General features: G+C 40.8%; 9 protein-coding genes across 11 annotated transcripts; 8 read left to right on the top strand and 1 right to left on the bottom strand.

Annotated features, from left to right (window-relative positions):
* Positions 1–21: 21 nt before the first annotated feature.
* Positions 22–1,149, top strand: LOC132785386 (cytochrome c oxidase assembly protein COX20, mitochondrial). 2 transcript variants are annotated; one of them, XM_060791469.1, is made up of 4 exons: positions 22–114; positions 309–434; positions 502–689; positions 756–1,149. In XM_060791469.1, exons 2-4 carry the CDS (start codon positions 405–407, stop codon positions 868–870), a joined length of 333 nt encoding a protein of 110 aa, XP_060647452.1. In that variant the 5' UTR covers positions 22–114; positions 309–404; the 3' UTR covers positions 871–1,149. The 2 variants fall into 2 exon arrangements, with proteins under 2 accessions (XP_060647452.1, XP_060647455.1); XM_060791472.1 differs by lacking the exon at positions 22–114 and having other exon boundaries at positions 268–434.
* Positions 1,150–1,450: 301 nt separating this feature from the next.
* LOC132785366 (xanthine dehydrogenase) lies at positions 1,451–8,202 on the top strand. Its single transcript, XM_060791435.1, has 5 exons — positions 1,451–1,680; positions 3,955–6,552; positions 6,612–7,757; positions 7,826–7,993; positions 8,050–8,202. Exons 1-5 carry the CDS (start codon positions 1,624–1,626, stop codon positions 8,098–8,100), a joined length of 4,020 nt encoding a protein of 1,339 aa, XP_060647418.1. The 5' UTR covers positions 1,451–1,623; the 3' UTR covers positions 8,101–8,202.
* A 25-nt stretch (positions 8,203–8,227) lies between these two features.
* On the bottom strand, positions 8,228–9,738 carry LOC132785375 (serine protease snake). Its single transcript, XM_060791456.1, has 4 exons — positions 9,614–9,738; positions 9,184–9,549; positions 8,878–9,127; positions 8,228–8,813 (listed from the first exon to the last, which is right to left on the bottom strand). Exons 1-4 carry the CDS (start codon positions 9,684–9,686, stop codon positions 8,228–8,230), a joined length of 1,275 nt encoding a protein of 424 aa, XP_060647439.1. The 5' UTR covers positions 9,687–9,738.
* A 182-nt stretch (positions 9,739–9,920) lies between these two features.
* LOC132785387 (small lysine-rich protein 1) lies at positions 9,921–10,266 on the top strand. Its single transcript, XM_060791473.1, has 2 exons — positions 9,921–10,124; positions 10,177–10,266. Exons 1-2 carry the CDS (start codon positions 9,921–9,923, stop codon positions 10,264–10,266), a joined length of 294 nt encoding a protein of 97 aa, XP_060647456.1.
* A 297-nt stretch (positions 10,267–10,563) lies between these two features.
* On the top strand, positions 10,564–13,095 carry LOC132785368 (heat shock 70 kDa protein cognate 2). Its single transcript, XM_060791438.1, has 2 exons — positions 10,564–10,995; positions 11,268–13,095. Exons 1-2 carry the CDS (start codon positions 10,822–10,824, stop codon positions 12,996–12,998), a joined length of 1,905 nt encoding a protein of 634 aa, XP_060647421.1. The 5' UTR covers positions 10,564–10,821; the 3' UTR covers positions 12,999–13,095.
* Positions 13,096–13,150: 55 nt separating this feature from the next.
* LOC132785384 (uncharacterized) lies at positions 13,151–14,889 on the top strand. The gene is made up of 5 exons (XM_060791467.1): positions 13,151–13,446; positions 13,821–13,944; positions 14,000–14,351; positions 14,404–14,705; positions 14,761–14,889. Exons 3-5 carry the CDS (start codon positions 14,085–14,087, stop codon positions 14,819–14,821), a joined length of 630 nt encoding a protein of 209 aa, XP_060647450.1. The 5' UTR covers positions 13,151–13,446; positions 13,821–13,944; positions 14,000–14,084; the 3' UTR covers positions 14,822–14,889.
* Positions 14,890–15,759: 870 nt separating this feature from the next.
* On the top strand, positions 15,760–17,372 carry LOC132785376 (uncharacterized). The gene is made up of 5 exons (XM_060791457.1): positions 15,760–16,065; positions 16,115–16,369; positions 16,435–16,767; positions 16,828–17,156; positions 17,216–17,372. The coding sequence occupies exons 1-5, from the start codon at positions 15,907–15,909 to the stop codon at positions 17,304–17,306; spliced, it is 1,167 nt and encodes a 388-aa protein (XP_060647440.1). The 5' UTR covers positions 15,760–15,906; the 3' UTR covers positions 17,307–17,372.
* A 147-nt stretch (positions 17,373–17,519) lies between these two features.
* Positions 17,520–18,298, top strand: LOC132784213 (uncharacterized). The gene is made up of 2 exons (XM_060789659.1): positions 17,520–18,109; positions 18,175–18,298. The coding sequence occupies exons 1-2, from the start codon at positions 17,793–17,795 to the stop codon at positions 18,296–18,298; spliced, it is 441 nt and encodes a 146-aa protein (XP_060645642.1). The 5' UTR covers positions 17,520–17,792.
* A 392-nt stretch (positions 18,299–18,690) lies between these two features.
* LOC132785378 (uncharacterized) lies at positions 18,691–20,201 on the top strand. Of its 2 annotated transcripts, none has more exons than XM_060791460.1 (5): positions 18,691–18,908; positions 18,958–19,212; positions 19,273–19,605; positions 19,667–19,995; positions 20,054–20,201. In XM_060791460.1, the coding sequence occupies exons 1-5, from the start codon at positions 18,750–18,752 to the stop codon at positions 20,142–20,144; spliced, it is 1,167 nt and encodes a 388-aa protein (XP_060647443.1). In that variant the 5' UTR covers positions 18,691–18,749; the 3' UTR covers positions 20,145–20,201. The 2 variants fall into 2 exon arrangements, with proteins under 2 accessions (XP_060647443.1, XP_060647444.1); XM_060791461.1 differs by having other exon boundaries at positions 18,694–18,908; positions 19,089–19,212; positions 20,054–20,199.
* Positions 20,202–21,804: the final 1,603 nt, after the last annotated feature.

Genomic DNA, 21,804 nt, shown 5'->3' with positions numbered 1-21,804 from the left:
ATTGTGGCAAACTGAGATAGAGCTTTCTCTTGTTCTTGCTAGCGTCAACCAGTGTTGCTCAATTACATGGGAAAAAGTGCAGCAAAATAATAATCATATTGGGATTTATTGATGGTACTCCCGAAAGAAAATCTATTTGTGTGGATTCGCAGATGAAACAAAAATGTTCTGTTTAACAAAAATATTTGTAATCATAAGACTCTTTTTTTCGTTATGTTAAAATACTATTCTTAAATCAAATAATGTCAATTTTATAACCTACACGATAAACTTGTCGATAAACACTAATATTTATTATTTCTTGTAAGTGGTAGGGCAACATTGTTGATAAACAGCTGTTTTCCTCACCGCGTTGGGTAAATTTACTACTCGGCGAATTTAAATTAGTTTGATTTATTAAAACCATGGCGGATGAAGCAGAGGATCCTAACAAGGTAATTGTTGTAGATTTTGTTGTGCTTGTGGAATTAATTCAATTGTGTTTCATTAAATATCCCGCAGAGTTTCTTCATATTTGGTCGCGATGTTTCTCAGATTCCATGCTTTCGTAACAGTTTTCTTTATGGCATCAGCGGTGGAATGGGCATCGGTGTGTTGACATTCTTGGGCACTTCCCGGCCACATTTAGCAACCCACGTTGGATTTGGGAGCTTCTTTTGTGGTACAATTGTATATTGGATGGCCTGCAGGTTAGTTTTGGGTAATAAACTGTTTTCATTTGGCACTATTATATGTTATTTTGTGATTGTTTACAGATATCAATGGTCATTACGCCGCTTTGAGCAACAACAACTGAGAGAGGCAATGCGACGTCAAGCTCAGTATGAAGGTACAGAGGTAGAACGTGAGTTGGATCTTAAAACGGCGTAGCACTGACCAAGCCCCCATGTATACATGTTACGAAGGCAAAGTAGCTGTTTATTTGTGATGTAAATATCCAACATATACCTAGTACACTTAAGTATGCCACTTAAAGCTCTGTCCTGGTTTATATAAATCTATATGAACTGTATTGGAGCTGATTCTAAAGATAAAGTGTAAGCAGCTTTATCATATTTCAGATTTAAGTTTAAATTGACACATTTTTATTTGTAGTTGAAATACTTTGTCAAGTACTAATAAGCAAACAATATATAAATAAAAGTAATGTTTTGTATATATATTTAAGAATTAAAAAAAAACATATTTGTCAAAGTTTCAAAAATTACTAAACATTTATTGGTCAGATAAGAAAAGTTATTAACGACTACTGCAATTGATAATAATTTATTTGTTTAATTATTTTTAATTTAACTGCATTTTTTTAACTGATAATCGTACGACTTTGTTATACGAGTTCGTATATATTGTGCACTCAATATCAATGAACTGCCTTGAGGCACAGAAGACTCGTTTCAATCTACCTACATACTACAGCAAGGGCTCTAATCTCAGAAATGTTTCGTACTCGCGTCAGAACGATTTCGTGACTTGAACGTGGCGGTTGTATTTACGAGTGCGCATATTGCCGAGGCAGTTCGTTATTTTATTTAATTTTAGCCTATAAGTATCGCTGTCAACGCACTTAACAAATACGAAAAATATTCTAATTTGAAAGTAAACAATTTTAAATATCAACGGGAGATGTCGAAAACCGAAGCGCCTACATCAGTTTTAGTATTCTTTGTGAATGGGAAAAAGGTAAACCCGTTTTTGGAGAAGTGAATTTCAAACGATTCAAAACACTAACTCCATAGGCATGCGTTAAGTCAGGGATCATTTAGTTGCAGTGAGATCTTTTTTAGAATCAAAAACAAATTACATTTTTCACGTGGTTGTGACGTAACGCAAAAAAGTTATAAATAAGTTGGTGAAACTAATTAAAAAAAAAGAGAACGTTAATAAGATGTGAAGCAAAGCTGGAACATAATAAAATAAAATCTTTGACTTCACATTTTATTAGGGGCATTAAACCGACCGCATGTGTACGTCTTTGTCTTAAAAAAGGTAACAGTAAAAAAAGAGAGTTTCCTCTGGGCTTATCCGAATATCAAACGAGAGGAATGTTTATAAATTTAAATAAAATTCTTACAATTCTGATGGATGTTCAATTTTGTTTTACATGTGCTATATATTCACTATCAACTCGACTGCATTTGATTAAAATAATAGTCTATATAAAGACTACTGCAGTTAACATATATTTGTCTCCCAGTCTACTTTTTGTAAATGGCAGCAATAAACTCTCGATTCTCGTTCAATTGAGCAAAGCTCACGCTATTCAGAATAAATTAATTGCGCTTGTGGTGCTGATAACAATTGACCCACAATATTGGGTCATTGTTACTGGGGGGGCTACGTCGCAAAACATCAACTATTTTCATAATGCTCTGATAACTACCGCTGCTATTGCGTGCGTTTCAGTGATAATAAAGATAATGATGATGATAAAGAACTGTATAAGTTTCTTTTGACTAAGAACTTTATGTTTGGTTTACAAACAGGGAAAGTCTTTTATTTATTTCATTTGAGGGGATTGTCTAAAGTCCATCGTATATCTGGTTTATTTGCATTTTAAATATGTTTGTGAACTACTGCAATTCCTCACACTTCATGCAGTCATAAAGATAATGAGAAATTTGTAGATATTAACTACAATTTTTTATCACTTCTTTCCAGATAAAAAGAATAATGAGAGTAATTCTCTCAAAAGAATATCTACTTTATACTTTACTCAATAAAATAAACATAACTTTTCTTTTATATTTCGGTATTTGTTTACAATGTTGCTGATGCATGGTGAACGAGCCTTACTAAAACGCATACGCCCAATCTTTTTTATTTACATACATATATATGTGTGTGCTTGTGTGGAACTATAATAATCAAGTAAACAGAATTGCAATCAAGTATTCTTGTTTTTGCTAGTACCGCCTCCGATAATAGCAGATAACGGGTTACATAGCCAGGGATGGAAAACTAGTCCAACAAAACACAACCAAATAACTGTTTTTATTATACCCTCTCAGAGAGTTTCATAAATTAGTCAATAAATATGTGACACGATAAAAAAAACACAGACAGATATCATAAAACTTTATATATGTAAGTAGTTTTGTACAGATCTACGTAGCAGTCGAGTCTAGCAGTAGTTGAGTTCTGAAAAGATCGATCAAATGTTAGTTTATCTCTTAACATGTATGTACATACTATGTCTTTTTACCCGGTTTGCGGCGTTCGAGAATATTATTGCCTTTTGCTTGGACATTTTATTGAGTCTGTATTTTCCTGATCGCAACTAAGACGAATGTAACAAATAAATTACAACTCTGGAAATAAACTTATGTATGTTATGTCTCTATTCGGGATTAGGATCTATCGCTGTCGTACACCGCAAAACGAGATACATATGTTTTACAAATTTTTTTTGTATGTCCGTCTGTCCGTATGATACACTGGATCTCAGAGACTATAAGAGATAGAGCTATAATTTTTTTTTCCGAATTTTGGTATATACAATAATTACTATAGTAGTTTTGATTCCTGAAAATTTGTTTGCGATCAGGTAAAATGTCGAAGTTATTAAAGAAAAACTTTTGTATGGCCAAAAACGCCTACTTACTAGGGGTCTTAGTTGCTTTGGCTGACAATTTGGTATATTGTGCCGTCTATGGTTATTTTGAATGCGGTATCAAAATATATTTCTTTTGTTCAAAATGGGTAGTGGGTATCTCACAGTCTGTAACTTTCTTACTTGTTAAATTTGAAATTCGGATTTCTGCGTTCAACAACAAAGATATTTTAGAGATGGTGGAATTTTAGGAGTTAACAAAGTTTTCCCACAATTTTTCTAAATATATTTAAACATGGTTTTGATCTTTCATTGAAACAATCTATCTCGGAGAGTGAGAGGATTTAATATTCTAATTCATTTATTTTGTCTTCTGCTTACTCAAATTGTTGTGTGAATTGCAGGTGACTGATGACAAGCCCGATCCGGAATGTACACTGCTTATCTACCTGCGTGACAAACTGCGTTTATGTGGTACCAAATTGGGCTGTGGCGAGGGAGGATGCGGTGCATGCACGGTGATGATCTCCCGCTTAGATCGTGACAGAAATAAGATTAAGCATTTGGCAGTTAATGCTTGTCTAACCCCAGTATGTGCCATGCATGGTTGCGCCGTGACCACGGTGGAGGGCATTGGAAGCACGAGAACGCGGCTGCATCCGGCGCAGGAACGTTTAGCCAAAGCACACGGCTCGCAGTGTGGCTTCTGCACCCCAGGCATAGTGATGTCCATGTATGCATTGCTGCGGAATGCAGCACAACCATCGATGCGTGATCTGGAGGTGGCATTTCAAGGGAATTTGTGTCGCTGCACCGGTTATCGTCCTATCCTGGAGGGCTATAAGACGTTCACCAAGGAATTCGCTTGCGGCATGGGTGACAAGTGTTGTCGCGTGAATGGCAATGGTTGTGGAGTTGAAAACGAAGCTGAAACTGATGACAAACTTTTTGAACGCAGCGAGTTTCAGCCCTTTGATCCTAGCCAAGAACCCATCTTTCCTCCGGAATTGCAACTAAATAAATCCTATGATGAAGAAAGTCTCAATTTTCATTCGGATCGCGTGTCTTGGTATCGACCAACGACGCTGCAGGAACTGTTACAGCTGAAGGCACAATATCCGGCTGCCAAACTGATTGTGGGCAACACAGAGGTGGGCGTGGAGGTGAAGTTTAAGCACTTTCTCTATCCCGTGCTCATCAATCCCATCAAAGTGCCCGAATTGCTGGAGCTGCGTGAAACCGACGAGAGCATTTACTTTGGAGCCGCTGTAAGTCTGATGGAGATTGATGCCTATCTGCGTCGACGAATCGAGGAGCTGCCCGAGGAGCAGACCCGCTTCTTCCAGTGCACAGTGGACATGCTGCACTACTTTGCTGGCAAACAGATTAGGAATGTGGCCTGTCTTGGTGGCAATATTATGACTGGCAGTCCCATCTCCGACATGAACCCGGTGCTAACTGCAGCGGGAGCCAGATTGGAAGTCGCCAGTCTTGATGGTGGCCGACGCTCGGTTCACATGGGCAGTGGCTTCTTTACGGGCTATCGCCGTAATGTGCTCAAACCAGAAGAGATACTGTTGGGCATACACTTTCAGAAGACGACACCCGATCAGCATTTTGTAGCCTTTAAGCAGGCACGTCGACGTGACGATGACATTGCCATCGTCAATGCTGCCATTAATGTGCATTTTGAGCCGGGTTCGAATGTGGTGCAGCGCATCTATATGGCCTTTGGTGGAATGGCGCCCACAACTGTGCTGGCACCCAAATCCTCGGAGCTAATGGTTGGGCAGCGATGGAATCAAGAGCTCGTCGAGCGTGTGTCCGAAAGTTTATGTGAGGAGTTGCCATTGGCTGCCTCGGCGCCCGGTGGTATGATTGCCTATCGACGCGCCTTGGTGGTCAGCTTGTTCTTCAAATCTTATTTGTCCATTAGCCGCAAATTGTGCGACGCTGGCATTATGCCACCCAATGCGGTGCCCAAGGATGAAATCAGTGGTGCCGATGGATTCCATACGCCTGCACTACGCAGCGCTCAACTGTTCGAGCGTGTGTCCAGCGATCAGCCGAGCTACGATCCAGTTGGTAAGCCAAAAGTCCATGCTGCTGCACTGAAACAGGCAACTGGCGAGGCCATTTATACCGATGACATTCCACGCATGGATGGCGAACTCTATTTGGGCTTTGTGCTCAGCACCAAGGCAAAAGCCAAGTTGACTAAGGTGGATGCCAGCGAAGCACTAGCTTTGGAGGGCGTACACCACTTCTTCAGTGCCAAGGACATCACAGAGCATGAGAACGAGGTGGGTCCAGTGTTTCACGACGAGCACGTCTTTGCTGCTGGCGAAGTGCATTGCATTGGACAGATTATTGGTGCCATTGCTGCTGACAATCAGACGTTGGCTCAACGGGCTGCTCGCTTGGTGCGCGTGGAGTACGAGGAGCGCACACCAGTTATTGTCACTATCGAACAGGCCATCGAGCACAAATCCTTCTTTCCCGACTATCCACGTTACATTAACAAGGGTGATGTCGAGAAGGCGCTTGAGGAGGCGGATCACGTGTACGAGGGCAGTTGTCGAATGGGTGGCCAGGAACATTTCTATCTGGAGACCCACGCAGCGGTCGCTGTACCTCGCGATAGCGATGAGCTGGAGCTATTTTGCTCCACACAGCATCCGTCCGAAGTGCAAAAATTGGTCTCGCATGTGATCTCTGTGCCTGCGCATCGCATTGTGTGTCGTGCCAAGCGACTTGGTGGTGGTTTTGGTGGAAAGGAATCGCGAGGCATCTCGGTAGCTTTGCCTGTGGCTCTGGCTGCCTATCGGCTGCGTCGTCCCGTGCGCTGTATGCTCGATCGTGATGAAGACATGCTGATCACTGGTACCCGTCATCCCTTCCTTTTCAAGTACAAGGTGGGATTCAGCAACGAGGGTCTCATCACTGCCTGCGATATTGAATGCTACAACAATGCAGGGTGGTCCATGGATTTATCCTTTTCGGTAATAGTTTATGTCTTAATTATAGCAGTCTTTTATTAATTTCCTTGGCTTTATATCAGGTTCTAGAGCGTGCCATGTGCCACTTTGAGAACTGCTATCGTATTCCTAATGTACGCGTTGGTGGTTGGGTGTGCAAGACGAATCTGCCTTCAAATACCGCCTTCCGTGGATTTGGTGGTCCCCAGGGCATGTTTGCTGGTGAACACATCATTCGAGATGTGGCCCGTGTTGTGGGAAGAGATGTTTTGGATGTGATGCGTTTGAATTTCTATAAAACCGGCGACTACACGCACTACAATCAGCAGCTGGAACGTTTTCCCATTGAACGTTGCTTCCAGGATTGCATTAAGCAGTCGCATTATCACCAGAAGCACGAAGGGATTCAGCGTTTCAATGCAGAGCATCGCTGGCGCAAGCGTGGCATCGCTTTGGTGCCCACCAAGTTTGGTGTCGCATTCGGTGTGATGCATTTGAATCAGGCGGGTGCTTTGATTAATATCTATGGTGATGGTTCGGTGTTGTTGTCCCACGGTGGCGTTGAAATCGGACAAGGCTTGAACACCAAAATGATTCAGTGTGCGGCGCGTGCTTTGGGCATTCCCATTGAGCTGATACACATCTCCGAAACAGCCACAGACAAAGTACCAAATACGTCACCAACAGCTGCCAGTGTGGGATCCGATTTGAATGGCATGGCAGTGTTGGATGCTTGTGAGAAGATCAACAAACGCTTGGTTCCCATAAAGGAGGCGTTACCAACGGGCACCTGGAAGGAGTGGATCAACAAGGCGTATTTCGATCGTGTCAGCCTCTCGGCAACTGGTTTCTACGCCATTCCCAACATTGGCTATCATCCAGAGACAAATCCAAACGCACGCACCTACAATTACTTTACGAATGGCGTGGGTATCTCAGTGGTGGAAATTGACTGCTTGACTGGTGACCATCAAGTGATTAGCACTGATATTGTAATGGATATTGGTTCCAGCATTAATCCAGCCATTGATATTGGTCAGATTGAGGGCGCCTTTATGCAGGGCTATGGACTGTTCACACTGGAAGAACTGATGTATTCGCCACAAGGCATGCTTTACTCCCGCGGTCCTGGAATGTATAAGTTGCCCGGTTTTGCCGATATACCCGGCGAATTTAATGTCAGTCTGCTGACCAATGCGCCAAACCCACGTGCCGTTTATTCCTCAAAGGTATGTATAGCAATTAAGTAAACTAGTCTTAAGTCTATATAATTATCTATCTTTGTTTTACTTTTCAGGCTGTTGGTGAACCTCCGCTTTTCATTGGTTGCTCCGTATTCTTTGCTATCAAGGAGGCAATTGCAGCAGCTCGAGCGGAGCAGAATTTAAGCGCACACTATGAACTGGAGGCTCCTGCAACCTCCGCACGTATACGCATGGCTTGTCAGGATAAATTCACCAAAATGGTAAGTATATATCGATAATCATAATTACTCTAACTAAACGCTTTTAATATTTGCAGCTTAAGATGCCAGAAGTGGGCACCTACACACCATGGAATATTGTGCCATAGGAATATACTTATGCTAGTTTAAAGAATATGTTATTTGTTTCACAAAATACTTACTTGTACAGTAGAAATCGCTTATTATTAGACATTATCAATGCGAGGTCAGATCACAGTTGTTGTACGCTAGATGTTAATGCTTTTTAAATACAATCTTCTCAACCCAATCCAAATACGAGTACAGCTTGGTGTAAACACCTGGCGCATTTGGCGCCGCACAGAATTTTCCAAACGATGTTATCCCCACAACGAATGCCACACAGTTGTTCTCGGGTAACACCGCATGCAACGGTCCGCCGGAGTCGCCCTGACACGTGTCCTTACCACCGGACAAATATCCAGCACAGAACTGAGAATCAATGATGCCATTTGGGAGACGTCGTTCCTTGCGATAGATTTGCTTGCAACGCTGCTGCTTAATCATATCTAAATTCACCTGACGCAAAGCATTCGACTTAGCACCCAGAAACTCGGTGCGTCCCCAACCCGTGGCCACCACCAGTTTGATGTGCAGATCCGGCACTTGCCACAGACATGCGGGACGCACTCGCTCCGACAACTTGACACGCTTGGTAAGCTTAAGTAGTGCTATGTCATGGTAGTAGGATGATGAACGATATTTTGGATGCAGTATGATGATGAGAATTTTAATGTCCTGTTGCCACGGACTGGTAACGTTCAATTGTTGTGCGCCCAGTCGCACCATGTCCGGTGGTTTGCTGTGAACATGATAAAATGATACATATATGTTAGTTGACAATTTTAAAAGGCGTTGCAACTCACCTACCCGATGTTGCGCAATGTGCCGCCGTTAGCACATACAGTTCACTGATCAGTGTGCCGCCGCAGCCCCATTTTATGTCGTTATCAGCCTGGGTCCAACCGAGAGCCGTCATGTGGGGAAATAGCGCCTGATGCGTTACGGCTCCGCCTACAATCAATGGAACGCTAGGAACGCATTGTTTCCCGGAAAAGATGCGATTCGTATCACTGAGGCGCAAACTTCTCGCTGCACTATTGTACTCCTGGCATTCTAAATTAAATGTCGTCATTAACATTATTCACGTTAAGTTAGGGACCTCTACTCACTTGTGGCACTAATGCGCTGTGCTTCGACATGCTTGTCAGCCAGTGGGCAACAAATGACCGGCAAGTTGTTGCGATGCGTGCAGATATCAATGCGAGTGCCGTGCACACGATATTCCCGTATGACGTGCAGACACTGATACGCTAAGATGCAATAGCCGCTACGTCCATCGAAGCTGCGTCTGCAGAACGCGCCCTCAAACAGTGTTTGCTTTCTGCTAGTGGACGGCTCTTCATCATCATTGCCGAATTTCAGTAGACTTTCTTCAAGTTTAGCATCATCATCTTCATTCGCCTCCTCTTGTGGCCAATGCTCCGCAAGTGTGTATTTGGTTGTCTGGTAATTGACTATCTCAAGAGTATCGAGTGCTGCAAAATAAATGCAATAATAACAATTTCTCTTCAAGTTCAAGTATTATCTCTGTTTGCTTACCACTTTGCGCGTGCATTTCTAAAGCCAAGAATAGTATTTGAATTTGGATAATGAATGTTAGCCAAATTAACATTTCCGCATTTGTTGTTTTATGAACATTTAAACCTGTTTAAAATAACTGTTACAAACCAGCTGTAATCCAGCTGCGCGGGCGTGCAACAGTACAATACTTGTTCAAACGATACTTTTTACAATTCTACTCGGAAGGAGATGGGAGAGCGTTGCCAGGCAGCGGTTGTCTGCAGTTAGGCGGTATTTAATCGATATGGCAGCATTGAAAATGAATTAGTGACAATTTGAAATTTTAATGGCCCCCAAGAGTAAAAAGAAACGTAACAGCAAGGATTCGACATCCAGCAATGCTGGCAGTGGTGAGGGAGAAGATAAGAAAAAAAAGGATGGCGGCGGGGGAGGAAGCAAGAAAAAAGGCGGTGTCGGAAAATCTATAGGATGTGATATTTTCAATGATGCAGCCATGGAGAATGCTTACTATGTGTGCCATAATGTGCAAGTAGGTTAAAAAAATTATTTCATAAAAGCGAATTTAACTAGTATGCTTGCAGGATGTCTTAAAATCTCGAGGTTTTCCATGGCCAGATGGGCAAAAAAAAAGAAGAAGAAGGGCAAACGTTGATTTTGTATTTTTATGTTAATTCTACATCATTAACTTTTATGAAGTAATTGAGTCTTACTAAGTCTATGTACCATGTCCTTTACGAAGACCTCAATTAGTTCGATATTGTTCTATGATAAATCTAGTCTATAAATCACTAATTGAGCTCATAATCTTTACCTATACAGTATACAATTAAAGTTCAATTATAACACATTCCAAGGATATATTTGTTTGAACGCCGTTTCTATTTTTATCAGCCAAATCAAGTCATCATCAATTTCTGGCCAAATTAAATTTCTCAATGCGCCAAACGTCAGCAACAACAAAACTTTCTAGAAACAAACTCGAGAATCTCCAAAAAAAAATACGAAAACAAAAATCAAAATTGTCGGCGTGCGAAAAATACAAGCAAATAAAAATATACAGTCGACTCGTTTTATAGAATTGGCCAAAAGCTGTGCAAGGCAGGTTGCAGCAATAAAATCACAGTGTCGTGTGCGCGATCTGTTTAGTTTGGCATCGACTCTAGAAGCAGCTACAGCAGCAGCAAGTGGATTATATCCGTTGGATTATAAAGGCAAACATCATCAACATGGGTAAAACACCGGCTATTGGCATCGATCTGGGCACAACATATTCCTGTGTGGGTGTCTGGCAGAACAACAAAGTGGAGATCATAGCCAACGATCAGGGCAATCGCACAACTCCATCATATGTTGCCTTCAACGAAACTGAGCGTCTGATTGGCGACGCCGCAAAGAATCAGGTGAGTCAGCAATCGGGGATTACATGCTACTCCAAATGTAGTAGTTGTAATTACCAAATAAGAGCACACAAACGCAAATGGATATACAAAAATAAACGCGTACATACGTCTCGCTCTTAATTGGACTATATAGCCATATTTATAGTTAGGCGCATGCATCATCATGAGCATCATCAGAATATTTATGGGAACACCCCACCCGTTTGGGTATCTAAATATAGAATTTTTGTTCATTCACTCATTCACATATTTATGTACCATCTCTTGTGCAGGTGGCGATGAATGCCAAGAACACGGTTTTCGATGCGAAACGTTTAATTGGCCGCAAGTACGATGACCAGAAGATACAGGAGGATCTCAAGCACTGGCCTTTCAAGGTCATCAACGATGGTGGCAAGCCGAAAATTGAGGTCGAGTTCAAGGGGGAATCGAAACGTTTTGCTCCCGAAGAGGTCAGCTCCATGGTGCTGACCAAAATGCGCGAGATCGCTGAGGTTTATCTGGGGGCCAAGGTGAAGGATGCCGTCATCACAGTGCCAGCTTATTTCAATGACTCGCAGCGTCAGGCAACCAAAGATGCCGGATCCATTGCTGGCCTAAATGTGCTGCGCATTATCAATGAGCCGACAGCAGCTGCTTTGGCCTATGGCCTGGACAAGAATCTGAAAGGCGAGCGTAATGTGTTGATCTTCGATTTGGGTGGCGGCACCTTTGATGTGTCCATACTCACCATTGACGAGGGCTCGCTGTTCGAGGTGAAGGCCACAGCCGGCGATACACATCTGGGTGGCGAGGACTTTGACAATCGTCTTGTCAATCACTTTGTAGAGGAGTTCAAGCGCAAGCACAAGAGCAACATTACAAGTAATGTTCGTGCTCTGCGTCGACTCCGCACAGCATGTGAACGGGCCAAGCGTACACTCTCTTCCAGCACGGAGGCATCGTTAGAGATTGATGCCCTACACGAAGGCATCGATTTCTATTCGAAGATTTCACGTGCTCGCTTCGAGGAGCTAAACATGGATCTGTTCCGGTCAACGCTGCAGCCGGTGGAGCGTGCTCTGAATGATGCCAAGATGGAGAAGAAGGCCATACACGATGTGGTTCTGGTTGGTGGCTCCACGCGCATACCTAAGATACAGCGTCTGCTGCAGGACTTCTTTGGCGGAAAGCAACTCAACTTGTCCATCAATCCCGATGAAGCGGTGGCGTATGGAGCAGCTGTTCAGGCCGCTATCCTTACTGGCGTAGGCAGCTCCCAGATTCAGGATCTGTTGCTGGTCGATGTGGCACCATTGTCGTTGGGCATCGAGACTGCAGGCGGTGTCATGACCAAGCTAGTGGAGCGCAACTCTCGCATTCCCTGCAAGCAGCAGCAAACGTTCACAACGTATAGCGACAATCAGAATGCGGTCACCATTCAAGTGTACGAAGGCGAACGTGCCATGACTAAGGACAACAATCTGCTGGGCACTTTTAATTTAACTGGCATTCCGCCAGCCCCACGCGGTGTGCCCAAGATCGATGTGACCTTTGATCTGAATGCCGATGGCATTTTGAATGTCAGCGCCAAGGATAGTAGCACTGGCAAGTCGGAAAAGATTACCATCACCAACGATAAGGGACGTCTGTCCAAGGCGGAGATTGATCGCATGTTGTCCGAAGCTGAAAAGTACAAGGATGAGGATGAGCAGCAACGTGAGCGAGTGGTTGCGCGCAATACTCTTGAGGGTTACATCTATGGCTGCAAACAGGCTGTCGAGGAAGCACCAGCCGGTGCTCTTAGCGACGCCGATCGCTCCAAGGTGCGTGACACTTGCGCCAAAGAGAGCTCGTGGTTGGACAGTAATACGCTGGCCGAGAAGGACGAATACGAACATCACATGAAAGAGTGCCAGCGTATCTGTGGTCCCATCATGTCCAAGCTGCATGGCGCTGGCCAGACGCCAAAGGGCAAGCAATCTAACAGTAGCGGCGGACCCACCGTCGAGGAAGTTGATTAAGTGTCTGAAACTAAAAGTCTCCTCACATTATTGAGCAAATAATTAATGCAATTGAATATGTATTTGGCATTTGAGAATAAATGTAAATTATAAATTAGCAATTCGTTGTTTGCTCCACAGTTTTTCACCAAACAGTCACCCGAAAGTATCTAGTGGTGTTTTGATGGGCGGTCTAAGCAAATACTTTGTGGAGCACGTCAGCAAGTGCAGCTGCAATGACCTGGTTCATCCGCACAGCTGTCGGCGTGCTATGCTGCAGAATCTTTTTCCATTTTGTCTTGTCGAATATGAAATACTATCTTCCAATGGCACTCCTGCATCTGGTGAGTCGCAAATTGCGTGGATTCCATGAGGATTTGCTCCACGACGCGTCCTGGTACTTCACCCAATTGGTGTCTGGTGGAGTGTTGAATGGCTACCTCATAGCTACATTCATTTGCATGATGCGGTATGTAGAAACATAAAAAAGCAATTAAAGTATCTGCTATGGTGTGCAAAAGATACAATATCTTCATTGCAGTGCAAAAGATATCATTAACATGCTCACATTTGTATTATTCGTTATATGAGATACATAATTAAGGCAAAAGATACAATATCTTTCGAATGCTTATTTTTTGTGCGACACTAAAGAATACAGAAAAAATACTCCATGGTCTCGAGTTCTTTGACTTTAGAAGCAGCTATCTTTAAACGATTTAAAATGTTTATTTTTAATAAAACTAAGCAAAATTGCACAGCACGTACGAATCTTATCGATGCTGAAGAGGCAGCTTAGGCACCGTTCCAGATTTATCTAAAAGTCATCTTGTATCTTGCCAGTAATTTCCTAGGTGAGTTTCGCTACTCCACGTTAGTGTTTGCACCTTCCGTCTTGGGTGGCCTCTTGACCGCCTATTTACCGAAGCGCGTTAAAAATGTGGAGCACACGGGAATATTTCAGTCCGTAAGTAATTAAAGTTGTTTCATAATAATGTTATTTATGCTCAATTTTGGCTCAGTTAATAGAAAGTTTTTTTGCTGCAACGTGGGAATTTTGTGACGAAACTGTTAGCTTCCTCGCTGACACTGCAAACTTTGGTATTTATGGTCTGCAGCGCCATCGTTCTGCTGGGTAAGGAGCGTCGCTGGCACAATGGCTTTTGGTTTCTAACCCCAGAGGCTGTGCCACCAACTGATGCCTCCAATTTGGGATTGTATATACTGCAGGGAATGCGCAAGTATTTGCTCATTGGCTTGGCATTGGACAGTTTTAAGGGTTTGCTCGGTTGCATCAAAAGCGGACATTGGCAGTTAAGACAGTTCCGTCTGGAATCTATGGCTTGGCTTGGCTGCTATGCGGGCATTTATCGGGTAAATCATGATAATCTTTACTCGATTACTTGCTTTAATGTACAATTTGAAGAGCATACTTTGCTATCTGCGAGGACAACGAGCTATTAACGAAACACAGCTGCGAGTACTGGCTGCATTTGTTGGAGGCATCAGCTACCTGTGCTTTCCCAAGCTCACTATTCTCAGTTATGCTCTGCTTGAGACTGGTCGAACTATTGGGGGCAAGTACAAGTCCGACAAAAGAAACCGCCTTGGCATTACCGATGTGATCTTTCCATTTGCGCTTGCCTATATTATCCATACTTACGTTTTCTATCCTAAGAAAATCAGCGGCTTAGGCGGCATCATTATAGATAGCACAACAGCCAACTAGTAAGTTTCCTAATTAAACTTTTCAGATCTGTAATTTAAATTTTTTTCTTTGCAGTGGCAGCAACATTAGGAAGCGCTTGCAGAAACTCTATCCATTTTTTGCAGAGAATTCTTAGGAACATTATTTTTTTAACTAATTAAAGGTTATTATATTAAAGGTCTTTCTTATTTAAAAAAAAAACCCATGCTCGAAAAATCTTAATAATTTAACAATACATTGCATTTCAGCAATATTAATAACTAAAACTATTGATTATTATTAGCAAGAACATTTGTATACCCGCTACCCACAGGGTAGAAGGGTATTATAACTTTGTGCCGGCAGGAAATGTACGTAACAGGTAGAAGGAGGCATCGCCGACCCCAAAAAGGATATAAATTCATGATCATCGTCAACAGCCGAGACGATCTAGCCATGTCCGTCTGTCCGTCTGTGTGTCTGTCCGTATGAACACCTAGATCTCACAGACTATAAGATTTAGAGCTATAACAGCATTTGTTATGTTTGCACGCAGATCAAGTTTGTTTCAAATTTTTGCCACGCCCAGTTCCGCCCCCGCAAATCGAAAAAATCGAATAACAAGCGTAATAATATAATAATAACTATAGTAGTTATAATTCCTGAAAATTTAGTTGCGATCAGATAAAAATTGTGAAAGTTATTAAAGAAATACTTTTGGTTGGGTAAAAACACCTACTAACTAGGGGTCTTAGTTGCTTTGGCTGACAATCTGGTATATTGTGCCGTCTATGGTATATTTTCAATGCCGCACTATATCGATATACCAAATATACAATTTGGTATATTTTTAGTATTTTTGTAGCATTTTTGGTATATTTTGAGAATAATACCGCAAAATATTATATATTGCTTTTATTCAAAATAGGTAGCGTGTATCTCACTCGACTGTAGCTTTCTTACTTGTTTTCTATAGCAATAACTTATACTATTCATTTGTAAACAATAAAAGAAAACGAGCTAGTTATGCTAAAATACTTAAACCTTCAGTAGTAGATACCCGTCATGAAGAATTCATATGTGTGTTTATTTGAAAACTGCTTAATAATTGGCGTTTTAACCTACAACTTGAACCTGACAGTGTCCAAGAAGCCGTTCGTATCGATTTTAGTCTGGGTTAGGCTCGCAATTCAATGTTGATTGCGGAACTTGAATCAACAATTTGAAAAACTGAAAACGAAAATGGTTGCGCACAGCAAGATTTTTGAGTTGCCCTTATGTCGTATCAATTGTGCAAGCGTTATCCACGCCTTACCCTATCAGACCTGTACGGAGGCTTACATCTGGAATATTTATCGCAATCATGTGGCCAGTGGCAAATATTATTTTCCTTTATTGTTGGTGAGTTACTTAAAATCGCCTTTGTACTTTAATTCAAAATCTTTGGCAGATTCCGTTGCTTATGCAATGCAACAAATTGAATAGGAAACGCGTGTGGTCCGCAGTGAGAAACTATCTTGAAACTTCGAGTGTAGGCGCCATGATAAATGCCACAAACTACTATTTAGTTTGCATCTTTAGAAAGCTGAATGGACGGTTTGTTTGGGCGTTTACACCATTTATATCCACTTTCTTGGGAGGGCAACTCATCTGGTTGGCGCCACCCAAAGTGGTGCAATTTTATTGCACCGGCATTGTGCATTCAGTAAGTGGAAATTATTTAAAAGTTAAAAGGGTATCTTACCAATTACCATATTACCATGATTACAGTCACTGGAGACTATTTTGAGGCAACTGAATTTTGGAGTGGTACATTCCCATCTAACTCGCACTTTGGTGTTCATGTTGTGCTCGATCATCGTGCTGCGTGGACAACAAGCACATGGATACTCGGATTTCTGGTTCATCAAGCCAAAACAATTACCGCAAGATTACCCTGAGCGATCCATCGAGCAGCGTATAAAGGATGGTCTACTGGAATTACGCGCCTATCTGGGCTTTGGTTTGGGTATGGATTTATTCAATGCTGTGGTAAACAGAAAAATGGGAAAATTTAATATGAAATCTACAAGTTTTTTGGTCAGTTATATGGGCATCTACAAGGTGAGCTCATCAACAAAAATTGTAAGCAATAACAAAATAATTAACAATTTTTTCGTTTAGGTGTTACAATGTTTGCTAATAGACCACATGGATGTAAATCACACAAATTTACTTGCAGCATTTTTAAGTGGCGGTGCCTTCTGGTTTGTCAGGCAAATACCCTTAACCCTTATGTCGTTCGCTGTGGTTGTTGCCACCCAAGTACTGTGGAAAGAGTTTTGTGCCACGGATGCATCTAAAAGTCAACTTCGATCTGGTCTCCAATGCATTCCGTGGGCCAAATTATTAATACCACCAAATCTGGCATATTTGACACACATCAATTTCTTCCAAAGAGCAAAGGTCAGCAAGTTAGCAATGTCTTTTATTGAGAACACATGTGAATTCAAGTAAGTCAATAATACAGATAATTATGTATGATTAAAGTAATGATAATTTTTTCGTTTAGCTCTTTACGTATATACAATCTGCTGTCGCTTTCCACTGAAGCATTAATGGACATGTGCAGCAAACTTCCAGAGAGGCCATTCTTATTTTAAATTTAAAGAAGGTTGTGTGAACTATCAATTTAAAGGGGAAATAAAACACTTTATGTTTGAATTGTTTGAAATGCAACGCAAATTAAGATTCATTGTACAACCAAAAGTCAGACTAGGTCTAAATGGCTTCTTGCCAAAGTCTACCAAGTCCAAATTTCTTATTCAATGTCATGCCGTCAATACCATATCGGGATAAAACTATAGAAACACGAAACTTAGTGAAATGAAATGAACATTTTAAAAGGTGTGCTCACCCTGCTTATCCCAAGGTGAATAAAGGGAAGATGTGGGTGGCACAATGGCTTCTAGTTTCTAACCCAAGGGGCTGTGCCACAAACTGATGCCTCCAATTTGGGATTGTATATACTGATGGGCATGTGCATTTATTTGCTCATTGGCTTTGCATTGGAAAGTTTTAAGGCGTTACTCGATTGCGTAAGAAGTGGTCAGTTAATCATGATAATCTTTACTTAATTACTTGCTTTAATGTACAATTTGAAGAGCATACTTTGCTATCAACGTGGACAACGAGCTATTAACGAAACACAGCTGCGAGTACTGGCTGCATTTGTTGGAGGCATCAGCTACCTGTGCTTTCCCAAGCTCACTATTCTCAGTTATGCTCTGCTTGAGACTGGTCGAACTATTGGGGGCAAGTACAAGACCGACAAAAGAAACCGCCTTGGCATTACCGATGTGATCTTTCCATTTGCGCTTGCCTATATTATCCATACATACGTTTTCTATCCTAAGAAAATCAGCGGCTTAGGCGGCATCATTATAGATAGTACAACAGCCAACTAGTAAGTTTCCTAACTAAACATTTCAGATCTATTGTATAATTTATGTTATATTTTTTTCTTTGCAGTGGCAGCAACATTAGAACTTGCAGAATCTATCCATTTTGTGCAGAGAATTCTTGTATTCTTTTGAATTCCTTAAAACTTGCAGAATCTATCCATTTTGTGCAGAGAATTCTTGTATTCTTTTGAATTCCTTAAAACTTATTAATATTTATTATGTTAAGTTGTTTTCCTATTAAAAAAAATCCCAAAGTTCCAAAAATCTTAATAATTTAACAATATTTTTAAGCAAAATAAAAATTTAATAACTTCAAAAAATATAAATAATTAGATATATTGTTTATTTAATAGCAAGAAATTTATTTTTCTTTAGCAATAACTTTTATACCATTTATTTGTCAGTAATAAAAGAAAAGAAAACGAGCTAGTTTTGCTTAAATACTTAAACCTTCACTAATAGATACTCGCCATAAAAAATATATGTGTATTCGAAAACTGCTTTATAATTGGCGTTTTAACCCACGACTTGAACCTGACAGTGTCCAATCAGATGTTCAGATCGGTTTTAGTCTGGGATCGGCTCTCAGTTCAGTGTTGATTGCGGAACTTGAATCAGCAGTTTGAAAAACTGAAAACGAAAATGGTTGCGCACAGCAAGATTTTTGAGTTGCCCTTATGTCGTATGAATTGTGCAAGCGTTGTCCACTCCCTACCAAATCAGACCTGCACGGAGGCTTATATCTGGAATATTTATCGCAATCATGTGGCCAGTGGCAAATATTATTTTCCTTTATTGTTGGTAAGTTACTTAAAATCGCCTTTGTACTTTAAATTAAAATTTTCGGCAGATTCCGTTGGTTATGCAATGCAACAAATTGAATAGGAAACGCGTGTGGTTCGCAGTGAGAAACTATCTAGAAACTTCGTGTTTAGGCGCCATGATTAATGCAACAACCTACTATTTCATGTGCATCTTTAGACAACTGAATGGACGGTTTGTTTGGGCGTTTACACCATTTATATCCTGTTTCTTGGGAGCGCAACTGATCTGGTTAGCGTCACCAAAAGTGGTGCAATTTTATTGCACCGGCATTGTGCATTCAGTAAGTGGAAATTACTTAAAAGTCAAAAGGATATCTTACTTATTATAACCATGATTACAGTCACTGGAGTCTATTTTGAGGCAACTGAATTTTGGAGTGGTACATTCCCATCTAGCTCGCACTTTGGTGTTCATGTTGTGCTCGATCATCGTGCTGCGTGGACAACAAGCACATGGATACTCGGATTTCTGGTTCATCAAGCCAAAACAATTACCGCAAGATTACCATGAGCGATCCATCGAGCAGCGTATAAAGGATGGTCTACTGGAATTACGCGCCTATCTGGGCTTTGGTTTGGGTATGGATTTATTCAGTGCTGTGGTAAGCAGAAAAATGGGAAAGATCAATTTGAAATCTACACGTTTTTTGCTTAGTTATATGGGCATCTATAAGGTGAGCTCATCAACACAAAATGCAAGCTATAAAAATATAATTTAAAAATGTTTTCGTTTAGGTGCTACAATGTTTGCTAATAAACCACATGGATGTAAAACACACAAATTTACTTGCAGCATTTTTAAGTGGTGGTGCCTTCTGGTTTGTCAGGCAAATACCCTTAACCCTTATGTCGTTCGGTGTGGTTGTTGCCACCCAAGTACTGTGGAAAGAGTTTTGTGCCACGGATGCAACTAAAAGTCAACTTCGATCTGGTCTCCAATGCATTCCGTGGGCCAAATTATTAATACCACCAAATCTGGCATATTTGACACACATCAATTTCTTTCAAAGAGCAAAGGTCAGCAAGTTGGCAATGTCTTTCATCGAGAACACATGTGAATTCAAGTAAGTCAATAATAAAGATAATTATGTATGATTAAAGTAATGATATTTTTTCGTTTAGCGCCTTACGTATGTACAATCTGCTGTCGCTATCCACTGAAGAATTAATGGATATATTCAGCAAACTTCCAGAGAGGCCATTCTTATTTTAAATTTAATGTGTGTTGTGTGAACTGGTAATTTAAAGGGGAAATAAAACACTTTTAACTTTATGTTGGAATTGTTTGAAATGCAACGCAAATTAAGATTCATTGGACAGCCAAAAGTTAGAGGTACAATCTCTACCTGGTTATCGCATGACAGACTAGGTCCAAAGTCCGCCAAGTCCAAAGTCCTTATTCAATGTCATACCGCAGTGAATACCATATCGGGATAAAACTAAAAAAAAACACAAAACTGAAATGAACCTTCTAAGAGGTGTGCTCACCTGCTTATCCCAAGGTGAATAAAGGGAAGATGTTGGTTGCACAATGGCTTCTCTTTTCTAATCCCAGGGGCTCACAGTGGGCGATTTGGTTTCGCTAGCGGCATTTAATTAATAACTTCTATACTAAAATAGATGTCTTCAAATGGTTTTTTTTGACTGATCAGAGAAAAGTCATAGATTTTTTTAAGTTAAAAAAATTTGTTTTAAATTTTTTTTTTAATTTAAAAAAAAAATTTTGCTAAATATAAAATTTTGTTTTACTTTTATTTTTTTTTAACTTCAATTAACAAATTTCATTTGAAAACTTTATCTAAAAAATGATGGGATGATGGAAAAAAATGGAATGTCTTCTGAGTGAAATACTAAAAAAAGATCCCTTTTTTGGTACTAACACTGTGCCTAAAAAGTACCATAGTTTGAAGGCTAGCAGGTACTAGCAGTTAATATTACACATTTTGGACGCCACTGATTCACACTTTCGGCTAATAAAAGAGTTAGACTGAATCCACTTGAATAAAGTAAGTTCAACTCCACGAAAGGCAGGTGTACCCTAATCCGGACTCGTTGTTAATACACTGAATTACCACTACGTTTTATGAGCTACACATTTATAGATCGGTCACAAACATTGATTTTTTTTTTTAATACATACCTTGAATATAATAAAAAACCAAACGTCTAACAAATTCACTAAAAATTGTAAATTTCCGAGGAACTCGAAATCAATGCGCGAAAAAAGAAAGAATTTTCTAGAGCTCTTTGCAAAATCATATGGTGTGTTTGACCGTTCACAGCTGATGATCAGCTGATCGTAGAGCTTTTAAAACGCTTTGATAAATCTAATCAAAGCATCTGTTGTCGACTAGTGAAAAAATATCAACGCTTTTTAAATTTCAAAATTTGAATTAAATTCCGCTAGCGAGACCAAAACGCCCACTGTGGGGCTGTGCCACAAACTGATGCCTCCAATTTGGGATTGTATATACTGATGGGCATGTGCATTTATTTGCTCATTGGCTTTGCATTGGACAGTTTTAAGGCGTTACTCGATTGCGTAAAAAGTGGTCAGTTAATCATGATAATCTTTACTTAATTACTTCCTTTAATGTACAATTTGAAGAGCATACTTTGCTATCTGCGAGGACAACGAGCTATTAACGAAACACAGCTGCGAGTACTGGCTGCATTTGTTGGAGGCATCAGCTACCTGTGCTTTCCCAAGCTCACTATTCTCAGTTATGCTCTGCTTGAGACTGGTCGAACTATTGGGGGCAAGTACAAGACCGACAAAAGAAACCGCCTTGGCATTACCGATGTGATCTTTCCATTTGCGCTTGGCTATATTATCCATACATACGTTTTCTATCCTAAGAAAATCAGGCATC

The sequence above is a fragment of the Drosophila nasuta genome, chromosome 2R, assembly GCF_023558535.2.
Source record: "Drosophila nasuta strain 15112-1781.00 chromosome 2R, ASM2355853v1, whole genome shotgun sequence".
Lineage (NCBI taxonomy): Eukaryota > Metazoa > Arthropoda > Insecta > Diptera > Drosophilidae > Drosophila > Drosophila nasuta.
The sequence above is the reverse complement of the archived record's forward strand: the minus strand, read 5'-3'. Positions and strand labels throughout refer to the sequence as shown.